This window comes from Podarcis vaucheri (genome assembly GCF_965113315.1).
Source record: "Podarcis vaucheri genome assembly, chromosome: 2".
In the NCBI taxonomy this organism is placed as follows: domain Eukaryota; kingdom Metazoa; phylum Chordata; class Lepidosauria; order Squamata; family Lacertidae; genus Podarcis; species Podarcis vaucheri.
In genome coordinates, this window is record NC_138760.1 from 123,041,976 (window position 1) to 123,066,054 (window position 24,079).

The 24,079-nt window shown below is 47.2% G+C and overlaps 2 protein-coding genes across 16 annotated transcripts; both read right to left on the reverse strand.

The window, feature by feature from the left end:
• Positions 1 to 1,322: 1,322 nt before the first annotated feature.
• Positions 1,323 to 8,386, reverse strand: LOC309524766 (uncharacterized protein). Of its 4 annotated transcripts, XM_082209784.1 has the most exons (5): positions 8,172 to 8,386; positions 5,263 to 6,030; positions 4,998 to 5,124; positions 4,094 to 4,124; positions 1,323 to 4,048 (listed from the first exon to the last, which is right to left on the reverse strand). In XM_082209784.1, exons 1-5 carry the CDS (start codon positions 8,280 to 8,282, stop codon positions 3,199 to 3,201), a joined length of 1,887 nt encoding a protein of 628 aa, XP_082065910.1. In that variant the 5' UTR covers positions 8,283 to 8,386; the 3' UTR covers positions 1,323 to 3,198. The 4 variants fall into 4 exon arrangements, with proteins under 4 accessions (XP_082065910.1, XP_082065909.1, XP_082065911.1 ...); XM_082209783.1 differs by having other exon boundaries at positions 1,323 to 4,124; positions 8,172 to 8,384; XM_082209785.1 differs by lacking the exon at positions 8,172 to 8,386 and adding an exon at positions 8,026 to 8,165 and having other exon boundaries at positions 1,323 to 4,124.
• A 5,943-nt stretch (positions 8,387 to 14,329) lies between these two features.
• LOC309525160 (uncharacterized protein) lies at positions 14,330 to 24,079 on the reverse strand. Of its 12 annotated transcripts, XM_082210629.1 has the most exons (9): positions 23,406 to 23,430; positions 22,357 to 22,726; positions 21,622 to 21,762; positions 21,189 to 21,263; positions 19,752 to 19,823; positions 19,337 to 19,399; positions 17,467 to 17,643; positions 15,565 to 15,587; positions 14,330 to 14,741 (listed from the first exon to the last, which is right to left on the reverse strand). In XM_082210629.1, the coding sequence occupies exons 2-9, from the start codon at positions 22,372 to 22,374 to the stop codon at positions 14,615 to 14,617; spliced, it is 696 nt and encodes a 231-aa protein (XP_082066755.1). In that variant the 5' UTR covers positions 22,375 to 22,726; positions 23,406 to 23,430; the 3' UTR covers positions 14,330 to 14,614. The 12 variants fall into 12 exon arrangements, with proteins under 12 accessions (XP_082066755.1, XP_082066751.1, XP_082066759.1 ...); XM_082210625.1 differs by lacking the exons at positions 21,622 to 21,762; positions 22,357 to 22,726; positions 23,406 to 23,430 and adding an exon at positions 23,812 to 24,079; XM_082210633.1 differs by lacking the exons at positions 21,622 to 21,762; positions 22,357 to 22,726; positions 23,406 to 23,430 and adding an exon at positions 23,812 to 24,079 and having other exon boundaries at positions 21,189 to 21,321.

The window sequence follows — 24,079 nt, forward strand, 5'->3', positions numbered from 1 at the left end:
CACCCAGCTGTCCTACAGCGGATGTCTACCGTGGAGCAGGTAAAAGGGAGGATAGCTGGGAATGACCTAAAGCAGTGTTTCCCAACCTTTTTTGGGCAAAGGCACACTTGTTTGATGAAAAAAATCTCGAGGCACGCCACCATTACAGCCCCGTGACGTCAGCGCGCAGCGTCACGCCGGGAGGGACGCACGAAAGTGTAAGTTTCAATTTTTTTTCCTCCCCCTTGCCGGGGAACCTCCAAGCTTTGGGGGGGGGGGAGGCAGCAAAGCGAGGGACTGAGGGACTCCTCCAACGACAAGGGTTGGGGAAGAAGAGAAAGGGCTATTCCGCTCCACTCACGGGAGGGGAATATGTACTGGCCCAACTGGTGTGCGGTCTTCGGAAAGTGGGGTGCGGGAAGGAAGCCTAGGCTCGGGGTCCACCGACCTCGGCGGAGAAAGGCAACAACCGGAGCCGATGACGAGCCGGCGCGTGCGTGCAGCGGCTGGCCTCGAGCTCGGGAAGCTGCGCGCGGCGATGTTGACGCGGGGAGCGCGAGAGCTTTGGGGCAGGGGGGCGGGAGAGAGAAAGAGTTGGCAGCACCAGGCGCTGTTACTTATTGCGCTGCGGACGCTGCCAGCAACTGCGGTGGTTGTGCGGCCGCCGCCGCCGCAGAACGTCCTCGTCAGTCAGCTGAGCTGCCTGGCGGCGTAGGGAGCCGAGGGGCGGGGCTTCCTTTCTGAAGGAGCTGAGGGTGGGGGTCCTCCAGCGCCTTCGGCGAAACGGCGCTGGCCCAGAGCGCTTCTAGGAGGCTGCCTTTGTGCGCGACGTAAAGCCCTCTTTCCTCCCTCCAGCCCCGTGTCACCTGTGGAAAAGGGGGCTGGATCCAGTGACGCAACTCGGAAAACTGAAGCCAGAGCAGGAAAGTGAGTGGGAAGCGGCGCCGCCGCTTTAACCCACGTTTCCTTTTTGAAAGAGAAACTTAAGTCAGTGTTTCCCAACCTTTTTTGGACTCGCCCGCCTCCCTCCAGGCAACATCTCGCGGCACACCAGGCAACATCTCGCGGCACACTAGTGTGCCGCGGAACACCAGTTGGGAAACACTGACCTAAAGGGGTTTTGCAAAGCTCTGTTGCCCAGCTCTGCCCCGAACCCAACTGGATGTTGAGCATTTGGGAAGAGCTGTGCATAGGACTTTGGGCAGGTGTCAATCACCTGACAACATTACGACATTGGGTGATGGAGCGCTGGGTTGTCCCTAAGAGGCAGAAGCCAGCAATGGGGAGAAAAAGTCTATAGGACTGGAAGCTAAAAAGAAATGCTGAGCTAATAGTAAGGCCAGTTTAGATAAATGCTTTTATTATGCTCAATGCATGCATATAAAAATGGAAGACAGCAAGCGTCATCTTTTGAGAGGCATTCCTGAAATGCCTCATATATATGAATAATCTCAGAACAAAGATTGTCTTTCCTCCCTTTAGAATATTTCTTTTTCTTCTATGCACATTTATTTGATGAATGTGATTCGTTGAACAACTTGTCTTGAAACTCTTCGCTGTGCACCACCCGAGTGCCAATTTATGAGGTAACACGGCCCTTGCCAATGGTGTGTGACCAAGTACTTTCGTTTACATGCCCCAAATCTTTCTGCGTTCAGCTTCCTTAGATCTCGTGGATAGAGAAACGAGGCAGAACGCTGAGAAGCAGAAACTTTACTTTGACATTTCCAGAGCCCAAATCACTTTAGATCAGGGTCTGCGGAACCTTTTGGCCCCCCCAGATGGTGCTGGGACTCCAACTCCCATCAGCCCCTGCAGCCACCATGGCCAATGATCAAGGAGGATGGGAGCTGGAGTCCAGCAACATCTGGGGTGCCAGGGGTTCCCCGTCCCTGGCTTACACTATACCAGTGGTCAGGTTAATGGAAATAAAAGCTATTAGTTTGAGGTGTCTGGACTGGGGGGAAAGCAGCGTTTGTTATGCCAGTTATACGGAAGTATCTTTAAGCCAGGGACAGGGAATCTGCAGCCATCCAGCTGTGGCTCCTAGTTTCCATAATGCTTAACTGCAGGTTATGCTGCCTAGGGGCAGATGGGAGGGCTGCCCCATCCATGAGTCTCAGGGCGGCATTTGCCTCAGGATAGGAGGCTCAGAGGTGGGGCAGAAGATCCAGGCCTATGAGGAGTGAACCATTCTCCTGATCTGCCACTGTTGCGGCCTACTCCGTTGTGCCCCCTCCGCCGCAGCCTTTTCAGTCTCCATTTTCTTCCCTTTGTCTTGGGGGGGGGGGAATGGCAGCATTGGAGATGACAGTGTCTTCTGTGAGGGACACAGGGAGTCACCCTCAGCAGGTGTGTGGGGCAGGACGCGTTGAGGGTGCAGCAGCACACCTGTTTTGCCTCAGCGGCAGAATACCCCGGGGCGAGCCAGCCCTGGAAGTCCAAATATCATCTGGAGGACTACCAGCCCCTCACACCCACAAGCCATACCACACTACTATACCCAAAAGCGGCTAAACCAGACGTGGCGCCTGCCACAAAATGTCGTACTGTGTAGTGTGGGTATTCCCTCCCGTTTGCAGACCCTGAGTATTTTAAACACTCAGTCCCTCTTGGCAGAAAACTATGGGCATGGTAGTTCTGTGAGGGGGTTCATAGAAGATGTCAATGTCCTAAAATGACAGTTCCCAGGATGCTTTGGGGCAGCCAGTGTCAACTCTGGAAGTGTACACTTGATTCTCACCAAACCAAGCCTCCTGGAGCACAATATACTCCCATCAAGTCCAGTTTGGTTGAACAGATCAGGGGCTGGGGATCAAGGAGACTGGGCGAGGAGCTTCCACGGGTTGTTGGGATGCCAGCTCCCATCAGCAACACCCAGCACAGCCAATGGCCAGGGACAATGGGAGCTGTACTTCAGCAAACACCCAGAGCCGCCTGCGCTCTACCTATTGCCACCCAGGAGGAGGAGGTGAAATTTTCATGGGGGAAATTTCCAGCTCAAAATTGACACAAGAAGAATCCTGTAGGATCAGAGCAAAGGCCCATCTTCGTGAGAATCTTGTTCCTCACAACGGCCAAGCAGATGACCCAATGAGAAGCCCAAAAGCAGGACAAAGCAACAACAGCTCCCTGAAATCATTCCCCAACCACTGGCATTCAGAGTCATGCAGTTTATCCTCTCACAAATTTGTCTTGACCTCAATTCTCCTACAAAACCTACGTAGTCCCCTCCGTTGTACCAAATGCTTCGGTATGCATTTTTTCGTGTACAAGGAGTTTGGCCCTCTGAGAGAAGCTTTTCATGCAAAGCAGGCATTTGAAAGGCTTCTCTCCGGTGTGGATTCTCATGTGTGTCCTAAGGTTCCCCTTTTGGCTGAAGCTTTTCCCACACTCAGGGCACTTGAAGGGAGTCTCTCCCGTGTGGGTCCTCTCATGTATGATGAGCTTGGACTTCTGGGAGAAACTTTTGTCGCAGTGACTGCATTTGTACGGGATTTCCCCCGTGTGGCTCCGCTCGTGGGCAACGAGGCTGGTCCTCTGAGAGAAGCTTTTCCCACAATATAGGCACAGAGGCGGGTTCTCCCCTGTGTGGATTCTCTCGTGAGTGATAAGGTAGCGTTTCCGGTTGAAGCTCTTCCCGCAGTGCGAACACTTGTAGGGCCTCTCACCGGTGTGGGTTCTCACGTGTTCCCTGAAGAGTGAACCGCGGCTGAAGCTTTTCCCACAGTAGGAGCACTTATATGGGGCCTCCCCGGTGTGGATCCTCGTGTGTACCAGGAGGTCCCACGTCCGAGTGAAGCTATTCCCGCAGAAAGAGCACTTATAGGGTTTCTCTCCAGTGGGGATTCTCTGATGGTTAAGAGTGGGCCGGAAGCTTCTCTTGGGATCCACACAGGTTGTTTGCCTCTCATGAAACTGGACCCTGTTTTCTTCCCCATCCTCGTTATCCTCCAGACAGGGAACAGTTTTCTCTAGAGTTCTCTTTGGTTCTCTTTCCACTTCCTGCTGACTCCCAAATGTTATTCCCTTCCTGTACATCTTGAAACCTTTTTCTCTTCTCAAGGTTGCATCGTTTGGTTCCACTTGCTCAGAACGTTCCTTTTGAAGGCCAGCCGCCTCCTTCTCATGCACTTGCCGGTAACCTGCAGCAGTAAACAATGGTCAAATGAGCAATTCCCACATTGTGTCCATTTTTACACAGCTACAACAGCTAAACTGACTCGCTAGATTAGAGTTAAGGGTGTGGGGCAGGGAAGGGAACAGAGGCGTGATAGTTTTGTGACAAGACGGGAGGGAAAGTCATTGATCACAGTAAAAAAAATTAAGACCTTACCAGAAAGGAATGATCTAAATATAATGTTTTCAAAGAATAATGTTTAGAACATAAGTTGGTATCGTCTTAATATATTACAGTGTTGTTTACTGGACAGCATTGATAACCATTATGTCTCTAATTAGACATGTAATATAACTCCCTGTTTAGTTTTTATTTATAAAAAAATAGTTGTATACTGCTGGATCATACAATAAAAACTATTAAAAGCTACTGTGAATATATCATTTATTATTATTATTATGAATAATTACTAATTGTTTTATTCATTAAAATGACTTAAAATGACTTATGAACACAATAGAAGTAGTAATTAAATTATGAGGTATGTTACGTTTAAGTTTTGAGGTATTCCCCTCTCCCCACCCCGGTAGTCTTAAATATTGTTTTTATGTATGGAATTGTTTTAGGTTAATACTTTTACTGTAACATTGCATAAATATTTTTTGGGGAACAGATTCAGAAATGGAATCTAATAAAGAAAGAAATATTGTAAATAAATGAAAACACATTTTTTAAAAGGAAGCCATTTCCTCTTTTTTTATTTTGTCTTACACATGTTCTGAACTGCCTGAGCAAGAGCTGGGATTAAGAAACAAGAGAGACGAGGAAATTCCTGAAGGGGGAAATTCCCCAGGGGTTGAAAAGCATCAAGTATATTCCATGTGTGGAGATTCCTTACCTGTCAAGTCTGCAGCTTTGTCCTCTACCTGACCAGCCGCTCTGCAGAGCTGCCCTTTCCAAAAGTTGGGAGGAACCTGTCTTGCCTCACAAGAATCCGCAGCCGTTTCTGCAGAAAGCCTCAGCACCTGAAACAGCCACGGGAGTCCCGTTGATCCACTTTTATTTAACAAAACGTGTCTACCGCTAGATTGTACACAAAACATCTAAGCCAGGGTAGCCAACATGGTGATCTCAAGATGCTGTTGGCAGCGTACAGATCTTACCTGCTGATCCCAACTCCTGGCATCTTGGACTTCCTGCTTCGTCAGGAAATCCTCCACGAGGGCCACCACCTGGGTGCAGGTCTCTGGGTCCTGCTCCCTGACTTGGCCCTGTATCCCCTGGGGCAGGACGGCCAGGAACTGCTCCAGAACCACCAGCTCCAGGATCTGCTCCTTGGTGTGTCTCTCCGGCTTCAGCCACCGGCGACAAAGCTCCTGGAGTCGGCTCAAGACTTCTCGGGGGCCCTTGGCTTTCTCATAGCGGAACTGCCTGAAATGCCGGCGTCGCACCTCCAAGTCAACGGGGGTCTTGTCCAGAACCTCTACTTTGACCTGTTCTCCGGAGGAGTCCAGGATCTCATCGCCGCTTTCTCCTCGGGGCCGCTGGCCAGCTTTGAACACTCCCTCAGAAGTGACCTGACATTCATTGATGTCTTCCCTCGGTGCAGGCCGGGGTACCTGCAGGTGGATCCCTCCCAAGCAAGGGGACCGCACAGCCTTCAGGAAGGCCTGCCACTTGCCTTCCCAGCACTGCTGGAGCACACCCTCGCTCGGTTCCTGCTTAACCCTCTTCGACGCTTCCTCTGTCAAAACCAACTTGGCTCCGCTGACCAAATTTTTAACTGGTGGGCCTTCGCTTGTGCCTTCCTCCATGCCATCCCATAACCTGGGGCCTGCCAGATCCTGTTCCTCTGTTTTCAGATTGGCTATCCTCTCCCCTTCGGCCATTTCCTTCAGCGAGGTGAAGCACCGACGGATTAGACCGAGGATCTGGACACAAAAAGAGTGCAAGTCTGTCAGTGGTGTTAGTGCTACTGAAGAGTAGACCCATTGACATTAAGCAAAAGGACAAACTTAGGTTTATTCATTTCAAAGGGCCTACTCCAAATATAGTAAGCTGTGGGTTAAACCACAGAGCCTAGGACTTGCCGATCAGAAGGTCACGGTTCAAATCCCCGCGACGGGGTGAGCTCCCGTTGCTCGGTCCCAGCTCCTGCCAACCTAGCAGTTCGAAAGCACGTCAAAGTGCAAGTACATAAATAGGTACCGCTCCGGCGGGAAGGTAAACGGCATTTCCGTGCGCTGCTCTGGTTCGCCAGAAGCGGCTTAGTCATGCTGGTCACATGACCTGGAAGCTGTATGCCGGCTCCCTCGGCCAATAAAGCAAGATGAGTGCCACAACCCCAGAGTCGGCCATGACTGGACCTAATGGTCAGGGGTCCCGAATATCCGAATATCCACATCTACACTATACATTTAAAGCGGTATCGTGTCACTTTAAACAGTTGTGGCTTCCTGCAAAGAATATTGGAAAATGCAGTTCTTTTATAGTGCTGAGATGTTAGGAGGCCCCTATTCCACTCACAGAACTCCCTGGGATTATGAATTGATTGTTAAACCACTCTGGAAAGTGTAGCTCTGTGAGGGGACTTTCCTAACCACTCTCAGCACCCTTAAGAAACATACATTAATTGATTGATTGAATTTATATACTACCCTATACCCCGAGGTCTCAAGGCAGGTCACAAAGAAGATCACAATATATAAAATAAAAATAAAAATAACCCAATAATGCTCCCCCCACCAAAAAAGTCACATTTTAAAAGGGTATAGGATGTTGATCAGGTCAACCAAAGGCCTGGTTAAAAAGAAACGTTTTTGCCTGGCACCTAAAGGTGTATAATGAAGGCGCCAGGTGAATTTCCCTGGGGAGAGCATTCCACAAACGGGGAGCCACTGCAGAGAAGGCCCTGTCCTCGTGTTGCCACCCTCCAAACCTCTCAAGGAGGCACACGAAGAAGGGCCTCAGAAGATTATCTCAGGGTCTAAGTGGGTCCATATGGGAAGAGGCAGTCCTTGAGGTGTTGCGGTCCTGAGCCATTTAAGGCTTTATAGGTCAAAACCAGCACTTTGAATTGGGCCCGGAAACTAACTGATTCTGGTGAGCAACCTGGGTGCTCAATTCTGCACCAACTGAAGTTTCCAAACCATATTCAGAGGCAGCCCTACGTATAGCGCATTGCAGTTATACTACAATTCCCAGGATTCTTTGGTGGAAGCCATGACTGTTTAAAGTGGGCGATACGGCTTTAAATATACAGTGAACTTGTAGACTTAGCGGGCAACAACCCAGTGGTTTTCTGTCCCACTTCCAGTGTTAATAACAATACTTACGATGACTGCATTATCAACAATTACAGTTGTTGTGAAGAATTAACTGTGTCATTTCATCTTTAATTGCATATACATAAAACGTTTCAATTGTCACATTTTGCATTTTGCCCATGTGTACACTGTTGTTAGCTTTCAAAGGTTGCCACAAGTCTCTTCTGTCACTCTGCATTTACTCAAAGATGCCCTTGTCTGTACGGCAGTCTGCTCTGATCTGCCAATGAGTTTGCCAACTGAAAAACAACAACAGCAACTGAAAAGCGCCCCATGTATTCAACATTTCCAGACAGGAAGAAATTCAACAGGCAGAGCTTCCCAAGCTTAGAGAGGCAATTAAGAAGGCTGTACCTGTTGAATTCCCCTCCGCATGCCATGCAGCGGTTTAAAAAGCACGAAGACTGCTCTATGCATTAAACAACAGTATGCAACAGTATACTGAAACTTATCTCAGAAATGAGAGGGCTGATTTGGACTACACTACAGGATCCAACACTTCCTCTTCCATACTTTTGCATTGCCCTCCCCAATCCAGGAGAGATTTTCCTCCCTCCTTCCTACCTACCCCCCTATCCCCAAATCCTGGAAAGCAATTACCAGACTTGTTGGTCTAACTCGGTACAAAGGCGCTTCCTATGTCCTTTTTGCAGCCACTGATGCCCTCGGTCTCCTGGGATTTTCTATCAGTTTCTCTCAACTTTTCTGCAAATGGCCCCTCCCTCCTAAATTCCCCTTTAGCTCACCTCTCCCTGCAAGCTGAGAGCAGCAACCCCCAGTTTCCCCCAAGGAAAGGGCAAGGTGGGGAGAGGAAGTGGCTTCATCAGCTTCTCATATGGCCTGGCCGATCTAGGCATCACGCCTGCAGATCTCTATCAGCGTAACCCTTCATGCACCATGCAGAGCGCCAGAGGCTGCTTTCAGCAGCAGATGTTGTGGTTCAAGGCACCAGAGCAGGGACCAGATGCTTTTCTTTCTATCAGTTGGCAACCTTGGCTGCCGCCTTTTAAAAAGAAGAAAAAAGAGTAGATGCTGCTGTTGTGACGTGGGGTTTGTGATTTCAGCTCTCTTGATATAACATGCTGGAGACAGTTCTCTAGTAACACTTCTTTATTAAAGCAACAAGACTAAAGATTGGGGAGAGGAAAGCTACATTTATAGGGACAGGGAACTAGCAAGAAAGGATACATTTTGGAGGGAACAATATCAGGCAATCACAGTCCTGCCTTTTGGAGGGAACCAATAAGACAGAGGATCCAAATACAGCAGCTTAAATGAACCAATAGTAGCTGTACCCTCTGGAACCAAAAGGCAGTTACTTTACCCTAATGCAAATACAGACAATAATAATACAGATATAAAATCCTTTGACTCAATACACAACAGCTGCTTGCTTGAATTGTGACAGATCAGGCAAATAAGTTAACAATTCATGCAGCCATAAGTCTGTTGGGGAAAAATCACGTGGGAATGGGTTGTATCAAACTTAATAGTTGGGGCTTACTTCTGAGTAACCATGCACAGGTTTAGAATACACATCACACACCATCTTGTTGCTGCCCTTTACAAGGGATCTGAGTGACTGAAAATTTAAGATCAGAGCTCAGGTCAGCTGGCTCTGGAGATTTCATTCACCTACTTTCAAGCCAACCCTCTCAGCCTTATGGACTAGAAACCTGGCTATCTCTGCGCATGTGCTTGTTTGGAATTTTCTGCACTTACTGTTCAAGCCTGCACAAATGCAGCACTGCAGCTTAATTCTTACGAGTGATATAAGAATTTTATTAGACACCCGCCTGCCATTTCGCCAACTCCAGGGCATGTAAATAAATGCCTGATGACACCTCAACTCCTTCCCTGCACTTCCTAGTGTGGGAATGTTCTGGGGTGCAGGAGAGGATATATTGACTAATTATATCCTTATCCAACTTGTGCTAACAAGTTCCCAAAATATCAGCAGAGTTTATAGACATTCCCCTTTAAGTTCGCAACGGTAACGTGTGCACAGGTTCGCTAGAACCTCTATAATAATTACTCTGGTAATTTTCCCTTTGTTCCCTCTTAAAATACAAGACACAACACAGTCTTTATAAAAGTATAAAAGAGTTTACTCACGATCTGTTCACAATATGATCCCAGACGGCAGACAGGCTTAAAAAGGTAAAATACACTTAGAATCTATCTTATAGGAAGATAGCCCTCTCCTCTCTTGGCTGAGAGCCAAGAGGGCATCCTGCTTCTTCGAAAGGTGATGGCAGAGAGAGAGAGATGGCTGCCTGCCCTGTGCTTTTGTCATTACCTGCACAGGTGAGGCCACAACCACCTCTGGTCACATGCGGAGGAAGTCCGTCCCCAGGAAGTTTACCTGCTTGCTGGACAGACATCCCTCTCCATGTTCTAACATGTACACTCTAGGAATGTTGTCATTGACTGCTCCTGTGTTTACATCCCACACCTAGGATAGAACCCTGCCTCCAGCTGTCAGGTTCCTGCTCAGCCTCTTTTGCAGAGCCTGCCTGGAGCTGCCATAGAATGCAGGGAAACAGTTTAATAAGCAGCACCAACCCTCAAGCCTGCAGGGTTCCAATTGCGGTTGCGAACTTCCAGTGGTTTTCCCAGTAGTGATGTATGGAAGTGAGAGCTGGACCATAAGGGAGGCTGATCGCCGAAGAATGGATGCTTTTGAATTCTGGTGCTGGAGGAGGCTCTTGAGAGTCCCATGGACTGCAAGAAGATCCAACCTCTCCATTCTGAAGGAAATCAGCCCTGAGTGCTCACTGGAAGGACAGATCCTGAAGCTGATGCTCCAATACTTTGGCCACCTCATGAGAAGAGAAGACTCCCTGGAAAAGACCCTGATGTTGGGAAAGATGGAGAGCACAAGGAGAAGGGGACGACAGAGGACGAGATGGTTGGACAGTGTTCTCGAAGCTACCAGCATGAGTTTAACCAAACTGCGGGAGGCAGTGGAAGACAGGCGTGCCTGGTGTGCTCTGGTCCATGGAGTCACGAGGAGTCGGACATGACTAAACGACTAAACAACAACAACAACAAACTTCCAGTGGCTCTGGGTTGCCCCCAAGGTTGGGGGAAGGGGGTGGGGGGGTGCACAGCACACAATGTCACACACATTTCGCCCAGTCCATCCTTCTGCTAGGCCATGCTGGTCCCCGAAGCATCAGGAGATGCTCTGCAGGCCAATGCAGCTTCATGCGTTGACTTTGACCAGGCCCCCTCAATATGGGGGGTGGGGGGGTGGGCGGCCTGGGCCCCTAGAGTTGGAGCTGCCTGGCAACTTCGTATTAAACGCTGTCAAATAAAGGAAACAATCCATTCATGCTGCACAATTGTGAAAAAATGCCTTTATTCCAATGTTTCAAGACTGCATAAATTAAATCGCTTTTCTTTGTATGTAACAAGTGCATTTAACGTGCCACCTGGAAATTGGAACGACTCTTCCCTTTGTGTAAACTGTGCCCCCTGGGTGGGAATGAAACATAATCTGCACCTTGGTTTGTATCCGTATGCTTATCTCCTGCTATGTAAAATTCTGAAGAAGCCATTGTCAATGTCAGCACATAATCCATTTTAAATAATCAGCCAGACCTTTCGTTTCAGACCTCTTGCTTGAACCTAGAGCTACAGCACCATTTTATAATGATGGTGTCCCATAATGACATATACCAACACTCACATATGCCTGTTAGCAGCAGCAGCAGCATAAACAACAACAACAACAAACCCCTCAAACAGGGAACAAAGAGTGCTATGCAAAACCACTATTTACTTAAAAGAACTTTTCCTAATAATTGGGCTGCTCACAAGTTCTCTCCTGTGTGGATTCTCTGATGTCTGCTAAGACCTGAGCTCCCTTTGAAGCTTTTCCCACAGTCCGAGCACCTGTAAGGCTTTGCTCCAGTGTGGGCCCTTTCGTGGGCAATGAGGTTGGAGCTCCACTTGAAGCTTTTCCCACACGCTGAGCACTTGTAGGGCTTGTCTCCGATGTGGGTCCTTTTGTGGGACTTCAGGTTGGAGCTGCTCCGGAAGCTCTTCCCGCATTTAACACATGGGTAGAGCTTCTTCAAGTGGGTCCTTTCGTGGGCACGCAGGCTAGGCCGCTGGCTGAAGCGCTTCCTGCAGTACGTGCACTCGTACGATGTCTCCCCCGTGTGGTTCCGGCGGTGCGCAGTGAGGTCCAGCTTCCGGCCAAAGCTTTCCCCGCAGTCCAGGCACTCAAACGCCTTCTGCTCCATGTGGGTCACCTCGTGCAGAGCGAGGTGAGAGGCATGGCTGAAGCACCCGTCGCAAACCACGCATCTGAACAGCTTCTCCTTCGTGTGGCTCCGCTCGTGCGCGATCAGGCCCGAAATCTGGCTGAAGTTTCTCCCGCAGTCGGGGCACTTGTACGGCTTGTCCCCTGTGTGGGTTCTCTCATGGACAATGAGGCCCGGTCTCCTGCTGAAACCCTTGCCGCACTCAGCACACTTGTACGGCTTCTCTTCCTGATGAGTCCTTTTGTGGCTGAAGAGGCCCGACTGGTTGCTGAAGCCCTTCCCGCAAAGCGGGCACTTGAAGGGCTTCTCCCCTGTGTGGATCCTCTCATGCGTAATGAGGTTGGAGCGGGAGCGGAAGGTCTTCCCGCAATCTGCGCACTTGTATGGCTTCTCGCCCGTGTGGGTTCTCTGGTGTGTGATAAGGTTTGACTTCTGGCTGAAGCTCTTCCTGTACACGCCACACATTTTCTGCTTCTTGACCTGTTGCGTCCTTGGCTGAATTTTGTGCCCATCAAGGTCACAGTTGTTTTCTTCACAGGGAACAGATTTCCCCGCCTCCCCTTTGTCCAGACACTTCCTCTGCTCTCTTTCTGAGCCATGTTCACCCTCAGAAGCTGCTTCTGATTCAGGAAGTTTCTCATCCTCCATTTTGCTCACCTGCCCTTCTCCTGCTAGAGAGAAATGCAAGTTGGATACTGTTATGCAGCAAAATCTGTTTGATTCGGTGATTGAAGTCATTATGGCAAAAGGCTGTAGCTAAGCAGCAGAGCAACTGCTTTGAATGCACAAGGTCCCAATTTCAGTCCCCAACGGCATCCCAAGTCGGGCTGAGAGAAACTTGTTATGTATTCAGTGGTCTGTGTTTGCCTCAGCTTGAGTCTCGACTAAGGATTCTGAGCTCCTGTGTTCTGATTTGATACATGATACCCACTCACGGAACAATTCTGGATTTGGGCCTCTGCCATTGGCCCTTAAACTCTGATTCATGATTTGCAGCTTGGAAGTTTAGACAGCCAATCACGTTGGGAGTGGGAGTGGCCCAGGCCTTCACTAATGTATATAAGCAGTTGCTTTGCCCCTGTTATCTGATAATGTAGTTCAATAAAGGTTCTTGCTGTGATCACTGTGTCTTGCCTCATGGGAACCCACCTATACTTCAAGACTCACTGTCTGAAACCCAGGACAGCCACTGCCAATCAGTGTCGAAAATACTGAGTTAGACGGACTAACAGTCTGATTCAGTATAAGGCAATTTCCTGTGTTCCTATCTTCATCAAACTTTGCAAGATTTTAGATGTTGAACTATAAATGTGCTTATATACTATAATCCTTCAGGGAGTAAAATATAACTGAGGGCATCTAGTATCCATATTTTAAAATTATAAATTATATTAAATTTATATGTTAAAGTAGGCATGTACCTCCATTCTTCTTCAACTCCAGATGCAGATTTTCTAGGGAAGGAAATTAGACAGTTAACAGCCTGCACCATTTTGCAGTTTCCCCTCTTTCTCTCTCAGGACCCCTTCAGACTTGCTGGTGGGGGTTTTGGGGGGCAACGAAAGATGGACAAAAAATTTAAATGTGCTGTATAAACAGTTACAAGATTTTAACAGGAAGTTAGGGAACACGCTCAGATTGGAAACAGGTCAGTAGGTCTGTCTTAAATCCTTTCCAGGCACAAACAGTATTGAAAGCAGTCGAGGATAACTGCCCTGAAGGACATATAGGAGAAGAACCTCTCCACATCCTTCGCCATCTGTGGCATGGTGACAGACAAACAGCAGACAACAGTTCTCAGGGTGATTTAACAATCAATCTTCTCTTCCCAGAGAACTCTGGGAGTTGTAACTCTGTGAGGTTAACAGGGGTGCCCCAACAACTCTCAGAACCCTTAGCAAACTACACTTCCCAAGGATCTGAGATCTAGCGCCAAGGGCCTTCTGGCGGTTCCCTCATTGCGAGAAGTGAGGTTACACGGAACCAGACAGAGGGCCTTCTTGGTAGTGGCGCCTGCCCTGTGGAACGCCCTCCCTTCAGATGTGAAGGAAGTAAGCAGCTATCTTCTCTTTAAAAGACATCTGAAGGCAGCCCTGTTTAGGGAAGTTTTTAATATTTAATGCTGTATTGTTTTTAACACTTGATTGGTAGCTGCCCAGAGTGGCTGGGGAAACTCAGCCAGATGGGTGGGGTATAAATAATAATAATTATCATCATCATCATCATCTTTGGGGAATTTCAGAAATAGACTGGAAAGAGAAGCTGCTGAATTGCAACTCATTACCAAACTTAATACCATGGAGAGACCTGGTCTGAACAGAGACATTGGATTCTTATCTCATTATACATGACTAAGCCATTTTTCACCTTCTCACCCCTTGCCTTTTCCTGTAAGACCTATTGCAGTCGTTAAGAGCCGTCAACAGGCTCATCTCAGCTATCTGCCAATCTCCCATTCCCACCACCCTTCTGAGTAATACCCCTCCCCACCTTCTCACTATATAGAAGGATCTGGCAACTTCTGTTTCAGTGTATCTGAAGAAGTGTGCATGCACACGAAAGCTCATACCAAGAACTAACTTAGTTAGTCTTTAAGGTGCTACTGGAAGGAATTTTTTTATTTTATCTTTGGGGAAAGCCATGCTTACTTCAAGTGGTATGATACAGCTTTAAATATATGGTGTGGAAGGGGCCTTAGCCCTTTGCATTAATTCCATTGGGTCTTCTTTGCTGACACGGGATACAACTGTGAACTGTTTCTTTTCACTTTACTTATATGTCATTTTTTAAAAGATGCTATTACATGGATGAGAATGCCATTTGCTAGGTTTTAAAGCCTTCTTATTATCATGAGCTGCTTTGAGCTCAACTTTACTGTTGGGGGGGTAGGGAACACATGCAAGGGGGCAACCAAATCAAAACCCTTCTTCACCTTTGAATGCCAGCGTTTTCAGCAAAGCAGCCCTTTTGTGGGAGAAATCGCGCAGCTTCTGCTCCAGCTTGCCCAAATCCGGCTGTGGTTTCGGGAAGAATGTATCATTTCTGTGAAAAAGAAAGAAAGAATAGGTGTTGCTGCTGGAGGAAGAGAAGGCTAAGCATCAATGAACTGCCCTGTTGGATCAGGCCAAACGATTCACACTGACAAAGATTGAAGCTTCTAGAATTCCCAGGATTCTTTGGGTAAAGGTAAAGTTAAAGGGACCCCTGAACATTAGGTCCAGTCATGACTGACTCTGGAGTTGCGGTGCTCATCTCGCTTTATTGGCTGAGGGAGCCGGTGTACAGCTTCCAGGTCATGTGGCCAGAATGACTAAGCCGCTTCTGGTGAACCAGAGCAGCGCAAGGAAACTCCGTTTACCTTCCCGCCAGGGTGGTACCTATTTATCTACTTGCACTTTCACGTGCTTTCAAACTGCTAGGTTGGCAGGAGCAGGGACCGAGCAACGGGAGCTCACGCTGTTGCAGGGATTTGAACCACCGACCTTCTGATCGGCAAGTCCTAGGCTCTGTGGTTTAACCCACAGCGCCACCCGCGTCCTATTCTCTGGGTAGGGGGTGCCATTACTGCTTAAAGTGTGATGATACGGCTTTCAATTTATAGTATAGGTGGTAGTCAGGAAGATGCCATTGTACTCCAACTCCCATGAGCCCACAATCAGAACAGCCAATGGTCAGGGGTGGTGGGAGCTGGAGTGCCACAGAATCTGAAGGAAATCATGTTGGCTGCCCAGCATAAGAACCTCAAAAAAGCTGAGTGTGGGCTCTCCCTCAAATTCCTTCCCCCACCACTGATCCCAGCACCTCATAGTTCAGAGAAGATTGCTGCCCAATAGGAGGAGCTAGTAAAATTGAATTCAGGGCTCACCTGCGGCCAGTGCTGTGTAAACCCTGCAACAAAAGAAAAGATGAAAAGAAAAGTTTATGGAGTTTCTTTTCTTTTCTTTTTTTTATATGATATTTATTAAAATTTCAGAGGAAAAAAATTACACAAAAACAAAAAATAAAAATACAAGGAAAATACAAAATACAGAAAAAAGGAATAAAAAACACTTAAAAAGAAGAAAAGGAAAATGAATCAATCTTTCTAAAGCTTACATTCATATCCTTGTTTCCCTGACCTCCTCATACCTCCCTTTTTTGTTTTCCAGTTCAATTATTTAAGTCAGCAATTTCTTTCCCTCTTTGTTTTCTCATGATCCTTTAACTTAATATACTGTAACTTTAAATTTTCATCTGTTATCAATCCTTTTTTACATACACCTTTATAGCATTACTGCTTAAACCACCTAGCTTCATCCAACATCATTCTAACATTCATTAATTTTGCAATATTTCTGTAAATAGTCTTTAAATTTCTTCCAATCTTCTTCCACCGAAGGTTTATGGAGTTTCTTGGCAGAGCCATTTGAAGCCAATTTTTTCTCTCAAAGAATGACAGGTACAGTAGTACCTCGGGTTACAGATGCTTCAGGTTACAGACGCTTCAGTTTACATACTCCTCTAACCCAGAAATAGTACCTCAGGTTAAGAACTTTGCTTCAGCATGAGAACAGAACTTGTGCTCCGGCGGTGCGGCAGCAGCGAGAGGCCCCATTAGCTAAAATGGTGCTTCAGGTTAAGAACAGTTTCAGGTTAAGTACGGACCGCTGGACGAATTAAGTTCTTAACCTGAGGTACCACTGGACTGTAGTTTTTTAAGGGTACCTGGCAATTGTACCCCTGTGAGGGGTTAACTGCACCGCCCAGAATTCATTGAGAGGGGAAATGTGCTTTGAATGTGCTTTAAAGATATTATGAGCACACAGCCTAAAACTTGATCAGAAATAAAAAGGCATAAAACTCTGCATATTACAGCCAGCATGTTTGTGGCAGATTCAACCGTCAGTCGGAGGGGTCCTAATTTTGCCTCCAAAGCTGTTTCCCTTACATGACACCAGGTCTGGGACAGATAATTGCACAGCTGACTTTGAAACCCTACGCTGCCTGGCTGGTATGGGCAAAAGAAAATGTTTCACCTGGTGTCATGCTAACTATGTCCTCCTGTCAGAAATGGCCCATTAGGGGAGGTCAGGATCTGAACCCACTTCTTCACTCTGCTATAATCAATTAAAAATCCTAATACTAATAATAATAATTTATACCCCACCCATCTGGCTGGATTTCCCTAGTCACTCTGGGCAGCTCCCAACTGAATATTAAAAACACGATAAAACATCAAACATTACAAACTTCCCTAAACAGGGCTGCCCTCAGATGTCTCCTAAAAGTCAGATACAGTGGGTTAAGAACTTAATACATTCCGGAGGTCTGTTCTTAACCTGAAACCGTTCTTAACCTGAGGTACCACTTTAGCTAATGGGGCTTCCCACTGCCACCACCGCATGATTCCTGTTCTCATCCTGAAGCAAAGTTCTTAACCCGAGGTACTATTTCTGGTTAGCGGAGTCTGTAACCTGAAGCATATGCAACCCGAGGTACCACTGTAGTTGTTTATTTCCTTGACATCTGATGGGAGGGCATTCCACAGGGCAGGCGCCACTACCGAGAAGGCCCTCTGCCTGGTTCGCTGTAACCTCATTTCTTGCAGTGAGAGAACTGCCAGAAGGCCCTTGGAGCTGGACCTCAGTGTCCGGGCAGAACGATGGGAGTGGAGACGCTCCTTCAGGTATACTGGGCCTCAGGTATGCTGTTAATCAACAGCAGGAGCGTCGTTGGGCAATGTAACATTATTTTTACTACAACCTTATGTTTGCCACACTCTTCCTACCGGCAACGGCTGCTGTGCCTTTTCCCTTCCTGGTTCACTGTGGAGGGAAGTCTCCCTGGAGACTCGGAGAACCTCGTTCTTTAGCCAGCTCAGCAGGACCTGCTGCTGTTCCTCAAGAACCTGGTGCATCTCCTTCCACTCCTGGACAATCGTCATCCTCTCCGCTTCGATCTCTCTCTGCCAGAAGAGAAGATGATAGAAAGGAGGAACTTAGGAGGAGATCCCACAGATCAGAGAATCCCTAGGCCTATGAGCGTTGACCAGGCGTGCTGGATCAGGCCAAAGACCCATCTAGTCCAGGATCCTGTTCTCACAGTGGCCAACCAGAGCTGCTGCCAGTGCGTGTAGACAATACTGAGCTGGTTGGACCAGTGAACTACAAGGCAGCTGCCTCTGCTTCTGCTGGAGCCACTGGAAGGACCCTTGTACTTACGGGACCGCCTCTCCTGGTATGTCCCATGGAGGACCTTATGGTCTTCAAACAAAAACATCTTGGAGGTCCCGGGCCACAGAGAGGTTAGGCTGGCCTCAACCAGAGCCAGGGCTTTTTCGGCTGTCCCCCTCCTTTGGTAATCCTCATAGAACTCTAGCCCAATGGTTGCCATTAATTTGATTTTGAATTGATTTTAGAATGAATTGATTTTAGAATGCTGTGTTACTTTTATTGTTGTTAGCCGCTCTGACCCCGGCTTCGGCTGGGGAGGTAAGGGGACCCCTGACCATTAGGTCCAGCCGCAGACGACTCTGGGGTTGTGGCGCTCATCTCGCTTTACTGGCCGAGGGAGCCGACGTTTGTCCACAGACAGTTTTTCCGGGTCATGTGGCCAGCATGACTAAGCCGCTTCTGGCGGAATCAGAGCAGCGCACGGAAATGCCGTTTACCTTCCCGCCGGCGTGGTACCTATTTATCTACTTGCACTTTGACGTGCTTTCGAACTGCTAGGTTGGCAGGAGCAGGGACCGAGCAACGGGAGCTCACCCCGTCGCGGTGATTTGAACCACCGACCTTCTGATCGGCAAGACCTAGGTTTAGACCACAAGGCCACCTGATAAATAAAATTTTATTTATTTATTTTTTATTATTATTATTATTATTATTATTATTATTATTATTATTATTATTATTATTATCTGTTCAACAGCTGGCAGGAACCTCAAGGTGGGATAGCATCCTGATGGGCTGTTGAAAGTGCTCTGAGGTTTGGGAAAGTGGCTGTTTGGGGGAAGTGTGTTGTTTTTAGGGAACTGCAGATTCGCAGGCAAACTATTACCAATGGTTTTTATTCATGCTTTGGATGATGAAGCAAACCATGCTTAAATAAACCACAGTTTGATAAGCCATGGTTTAGCACAGGTGTAGGGGAACAGGATCCAGCCAGTGGCTCAGAGCCTGACCTTCCACAGGACATTTGGACAGGTGGCTGGGGCTGCCCACCTTGCCAATCGCCAAAAGGAATGTAGCTCAGTAGCAGAGCATCTGCTCTCCACACAGAAGGTCCTGGGTTCAAATCCCAGCACCTCCAGAAAGGGCTGGGAAAGAACTCCTTGCTTGGAGCCTTGGGGGAATTCTGCCAGTCACTGCAGCTGGACCAATTTGGTTTGACTGACAGAATCATAGAATTGTAAAGTTGGAAGGGACCCCAAGGGTCATCTAGTCCAACCCCCCTCCCAATGCAGGAATCTCACCTAAAGCATCCATGACAGATAGCCAGACTCACTATAAGGCAGCTTCATATGTCCCCATGAACTTGTGTTATCCGCTCTTAAACCCACTCAAGCCTGCGACCATCACCACATCATGTGGCGGGCAGTTCCATGCATTAATGATTTCTTTCTTTCCCACTCAAGTGGGTGGTTCACAGATATCTACCAGCAGATCTTCGCTTCTCTTTTGCTCCTCGATTTCGATGTCTCCTTCTCTTGCCAGGCGATCCTGTAAGAAAAGGAATGAAAGCGGGCACCTTTTGAAACGTTAAAACCACTCTGATTAAAATAGTCTACTGGGAAAAGACTCTAGCTTTTACTTCTCAGCAGGGCTTATGGCTGGTGAAAGACCTTTTAGCGGATCTTGGTTTCTCCTCCTCCCTCCCAGCCCTTTTTCCTCATATGCTGTGTCATGAAAACATACAAAGAGCTCTAAACTGTCAGAACCCGCTCCTAAAGCTCTTTATGCCTGCAACTGTTACCTCACCATGTGGTGGGGAGTTTGACACATTAATGATGGACTGTGTGAAGAAGTTCCTTTCTTTCCTTCTCACTCAAGCAGGTGGCTAACGGATGCATACCTGTAGCTCTTCGCAGCTTTTTTCTTCCTCGGTTTTGACGTCTCCCTCTCCTGTCAGGAAAACCAGATGATCCTGTAACAAAAGGGATGAAAGGAGGCACATTTTGAAACCTTAAAACTGCCGCGATTGAAATAGTACAGAGATTGCAATGTTTTGCTGTTCTGCGGTGCTTTTGTGATTATCGTGAGCTGCTTTGAGCTCAACATTTGTTGCTGGAAAAAGCAGAATGGAAAAATCAAATCAATCTTTCATTTTTAGAAATTAAGCACACAGGGTGTGGGTGGGTGTAAAGGCAGGTTTGGTGCTGCTGCAATACACAAGCATGTTGCTTTCACACATTACATTTCTAGATGTGTGTTGAAAAGATTTGTGATCGCCATCTCAGGACCTTCTCCTTGTGCCCCCTTCCATGAGAGGTCTGGAGAGTGGCAAGAACAGGCCTTTTCAGTGGTGAGCCCATAGCTGTCAACTTTTCCCTTTTCTTGCAAGGAATCCTATTCGGAATAAGCGAATTTCCCTTAAAAAAGCCCCCACCCCCAGCCTGTGGTATGTTCTTCACAGGGAGGTATGCTTGGTGCCATCTTCAGTTATCTTTAAGCACCAGCAAAACCTTTTATCTTTAAGCAGAGAGTAGTGGTTAGAGCATCACACTAAAGCCTTGGAGAACAGGGTTCAAAACCCCATGTGAGCCGGTCACTCACTCTCAGTCCTGCCTTTTAATTATAGACTAGAGCTGTACTCTTCCTTTGTTTATAACCAGTGCTTTTTTCAGGGAGGGGGGTACACAGGGGTACGCATACCCCTAAACATTTTGTGAATCTTTGTACTTTTGTTCATTTACTGTATTTATTTCCCCCGAGTTGAACTATAAAATGGTGATTTTCTTGAGTCAAAATGAGAGTAGTGGTCCCTCGGGTTACAGACACTTCAGGTTACAGACTCCACTAACCCAGAAATAATACCTCGGGTTAAGAACTTTGCTTCAGGATGAGAACAGAAATTGTGCTCCAGCAGCGGCAGCGGCAGGAGGCCCCATTAGCTAAAGTAGTACTTCAGGTTAAGAACAGTTTCAGGTTAAGAACGGACCTCCGGAACGAATTAAGTTCTTAACCCAAGGTACCACTGTACCCCTAAACATTTTTTTTAGAAAAATTAACGTGAGCTGCTTTGAGTCACACTGTGAGAAAAGCGGTTGACAAATATAATAAATTATAATCTCAGATGTACTCCTAGGAACTAAGGGAGGCTGGTCCTGTTTTGCCCTCTAGCAGAGAGGAGGAAGATGGGGACAAACCATTAGAATTAAGTTGGCTCTACTGGTCACTGGCTCTGTGGCGCCGCCTACTGTTGGGCTCCTGCTCTTCCGCCCTACCTGTCCCAAGGGGCACCAGCCACCACTGCTGGGAAGGAAAGAGGAGGCGTTTGGTGGGTCCCTACCTGCGCTTCCTCTGTGTCAGTCATTCTCCTTCCAGGGTTGGGGTTCCAGAGTGAACTCAGGTGGACAACCCGGATCTGCAGAAAAGAGAAGCAGCTGGCGAATTCAGAAGGGGCAGTGATAGACGTGCATTTTCTGAGCAGAGGAGAAACAGAAGTATATGGTCTTGGGAGCGACAGAGGAACATGAAATCGCAGGGACTGAACCTGGAACCTTCTGCATGCAAAGCATGCCACCGATCCACAGCCCTTCCCAAAACAGACAATCCCTTGAAATGACATGAAATTTATTACAGTCAAGAGACCAGCTTGAGAAACACAAATGGAGCTACAATCCCAATAGCAAAACGAACATTTAAAACAATATACAACAATGGATTTTAAGTTTAAAAGTGTGATAGGCATATAAACACATAAAAACTTTAAAATAGGCTACCTTAGAGAAATGACCCAAAGCCACCCGTGGATCCGGGTTTGGGAATTTTCTTAACAAACTAGATTGAATCGGGGGGTGGTCTTTGCCTACAGATCTGTGCGCAGGATCTGGCGACAATCTGGGTCGTCTTGTGGTCTTTGCCTAACAGGAGAAGATCGACTTTTTGCTTTACTGGGAGGTCTGCAAGCCTCACCAGCAGGGGGTCAATGGTGCCTCATTGTAAAAGGGACATCTGAAAAATATGTGTTCAGGGCTTCCTATATCCCCCAAAGAAAAGGCACAAATTCTCTGGACAATGCCTTAAATTTGATAAGAGGCTTTCAGGGGGTGAGCTCCCTGGCAACTGCTTTCAAGTTTCCCCCTGCTCAGCCCTGGAAGGCGTGCCTTGATGAACGACACCAAGGGTGCCTCTGAGCTTGTGCAAAGTGTTTCTCTGCTCGGTAGCTGTAACGGATTGGAGGCGGAGAATGCTCACATTGTCTGGAAGGTGTCACGACGCGTTTTACGGCAGAGGGGATCCACTGAGGCATTTGTGCGTCAAAACCAGATCAGCAAGAGCATCTAATAATTTAAATCTCCCATCGTGGCCTCTCGATGCTCCCCAACCCTCCTGAAATCTGCTCCAAGGCCTGGATGAAGGCAAGGGCAAGGGACTCTGAGCAACCCCTGCTTGATCTCCGGGGCATTCCCCCCCCTGGCTTTCCTCCCCCCTCTCCCTCCCTGTATTTCTCTCACCGGATGCAGCATCTTCATAGGAAACCCAGCCCCTCTTGGTGTTGCATTTCACAACACAGAGAGGCAATTTCAGAAGCAGCACAAAACGCCTCTGGATTTTAGGAAAGGAGAAAATACGAAAAGAGCCCTCCAGCGGCTGTTTTGTATAATTTTTTTAACAGGTGGCCCTCTTAGACATCTTTTCTATTCAGGGAATAAGAACCTGCTGTATCAGGCCAATAATCCATCAAATGCCAACAGTGGCCTTCAGCTCTCTATATTGGACAAACAGGCCAAACCCTACGCCAAAGGATAAATGGACATAAATCTGACATCAGGAATCACAAGACAAAGAAACCAGTAGAAGAACACTTCAGTCTCCCAGGACGTTCTATATGTTGTAAATAAAAATATGCCCTTTTCCCTTATGGGGTATCCAAGAGCCCATATAGAGTCCTTACGTGGGTTCCCTATTGGTAGGAGAAAATAACAGAGGCCAACCAGAGAATATTGTGAAGCAAAGCAGCTAGTAAGCTTGATCTTTATTGATCTGTTGCAACAGGGTGCTCCCCTCACACGCAGGAGAGGAAGAGGACCCAGAACAATGGCCTGCAAGGCCTTATAAAGACTTTTGAAATTCCCATTCTCTAGATGAGGACCACCCCCAGAAACATTATGCATACATCACAGAAGGGGTGTAACCTAAGACCACCCCTCAGATACATCCCCCTACATCACAGAAATTTAAATGTTGTTTTTCTCTTGTCCTTGTTTATCTCCTGTCTGGCAAGTTGCTTGATTGGATTTTCTGGGGAGCCTGGCCATTCTTTTGTAGTGGTAAAATACTTATTTCCTGGGCCAGGTCACAGGCTCACACCTTATTCAAAAACAGATTAAGACAGGATTTGTGAAGGAAGAGACAATGGGGAGGCTTTTCCATTTTTACCATGCAGAGAAACATTTGCTCAGTTTAGGAATCAAAATGGTTCCAGGCTGGCTTTCCTGTGTTGATCTATGTATGTGCAGTTATGAACATTACCATATATCTAAGACCATAAAATTCCTATCACATATACAAGATCTCAAAGTAGCTGTCTTATTACAAAATAATTTCAGAAATAGACTGGAAAGAGAAGTCTGAATAAAGACATTGGATTCTTATCTCATTATACATGATAAAGCTATTTTTAGTCATCTCACCATTTGCTTTTTCCTGTTAAGATCAATTGCAGTTGTTAACAGTCCTCAACAGGTTTACCACACCGATCAGCCAATCTCACATTCCCACCACCCTTCTGAGTAACACCCCTCCCCACCCTCTCACTATATATAAGGGTCTGGTGACTTCTGTTTCAGTGTATTTGAAGAAGTGTGCATGCAGCACACGAAAGCTCAGACTTAGTTGGTCTCTAAGGTGCTACTGGAAGGATTTTTTTTTTGTTGTTTCGACTACGGCAGACCAACACGGCTACCTACCTGTAAATAATCCAACTGTTCAACTATTCATTTTCATTTTATATCGTCATTACCGGCATCATCATCCTGACCTTCTCCCTGCAGTGCCAGTGCAGGCTGGAGTGTTTTACTTTATTGGAAGCTGCTGCCAGAGTAGCTGGGGTAACCTTATCAGGTGGGCAACATAAATAATAATTTTTGATGATGATAATTGAACTCCCTTATTGTGCAACGGTAAAAATTACATTTCTTGCTCTGCCCATATTGCCTTTGGCCACGCCACCATGGG

Coding starts and splice junctions, on each gene's coding strand:
- LOC309524766 (XM_082209783.1), bottom strand. CDS start 8,282: ATGCCTAGATCGGCCAGGCCATATGAGAAGCTGATGAAGCCACTTCCT. Junction 6,031..8,171: donor CTCTCAGCTTGCAGGGAGAG/GTGAGCTAAAGG, acceptor TTTTGTGTCCAG/ATCCTCGGTCTAATCCGTCG. Junction 4,125..4,997: donor CAAAGCTGCAGACTTGACAG/GTAAGGAATCTC, acceptor TTACTGCTGCAG/GTTACCGGCAAGTGCATGAG.
- LOC309525160 (XM_082210628.1), bottom strand. CDS start 21,590: ATGCCTATCACACTTTTAAACTTAAAATCCATTGTTGTATATTGTTTT. Junction 17,644..19,336: donor AGAGAAGCGAAGATCTGCTG/GTAGATATCTGT, acceptor CTCTTCTGGCAG/AGAGAGATCGAAGCGGAGAG. Junction 14,742..15,564: donor TTACACAGCACTGGCCGCAG/GTGAGCCCTGAA, acceptor TCTTTTTCACAG/AAATGATACATTCTTCCCGA.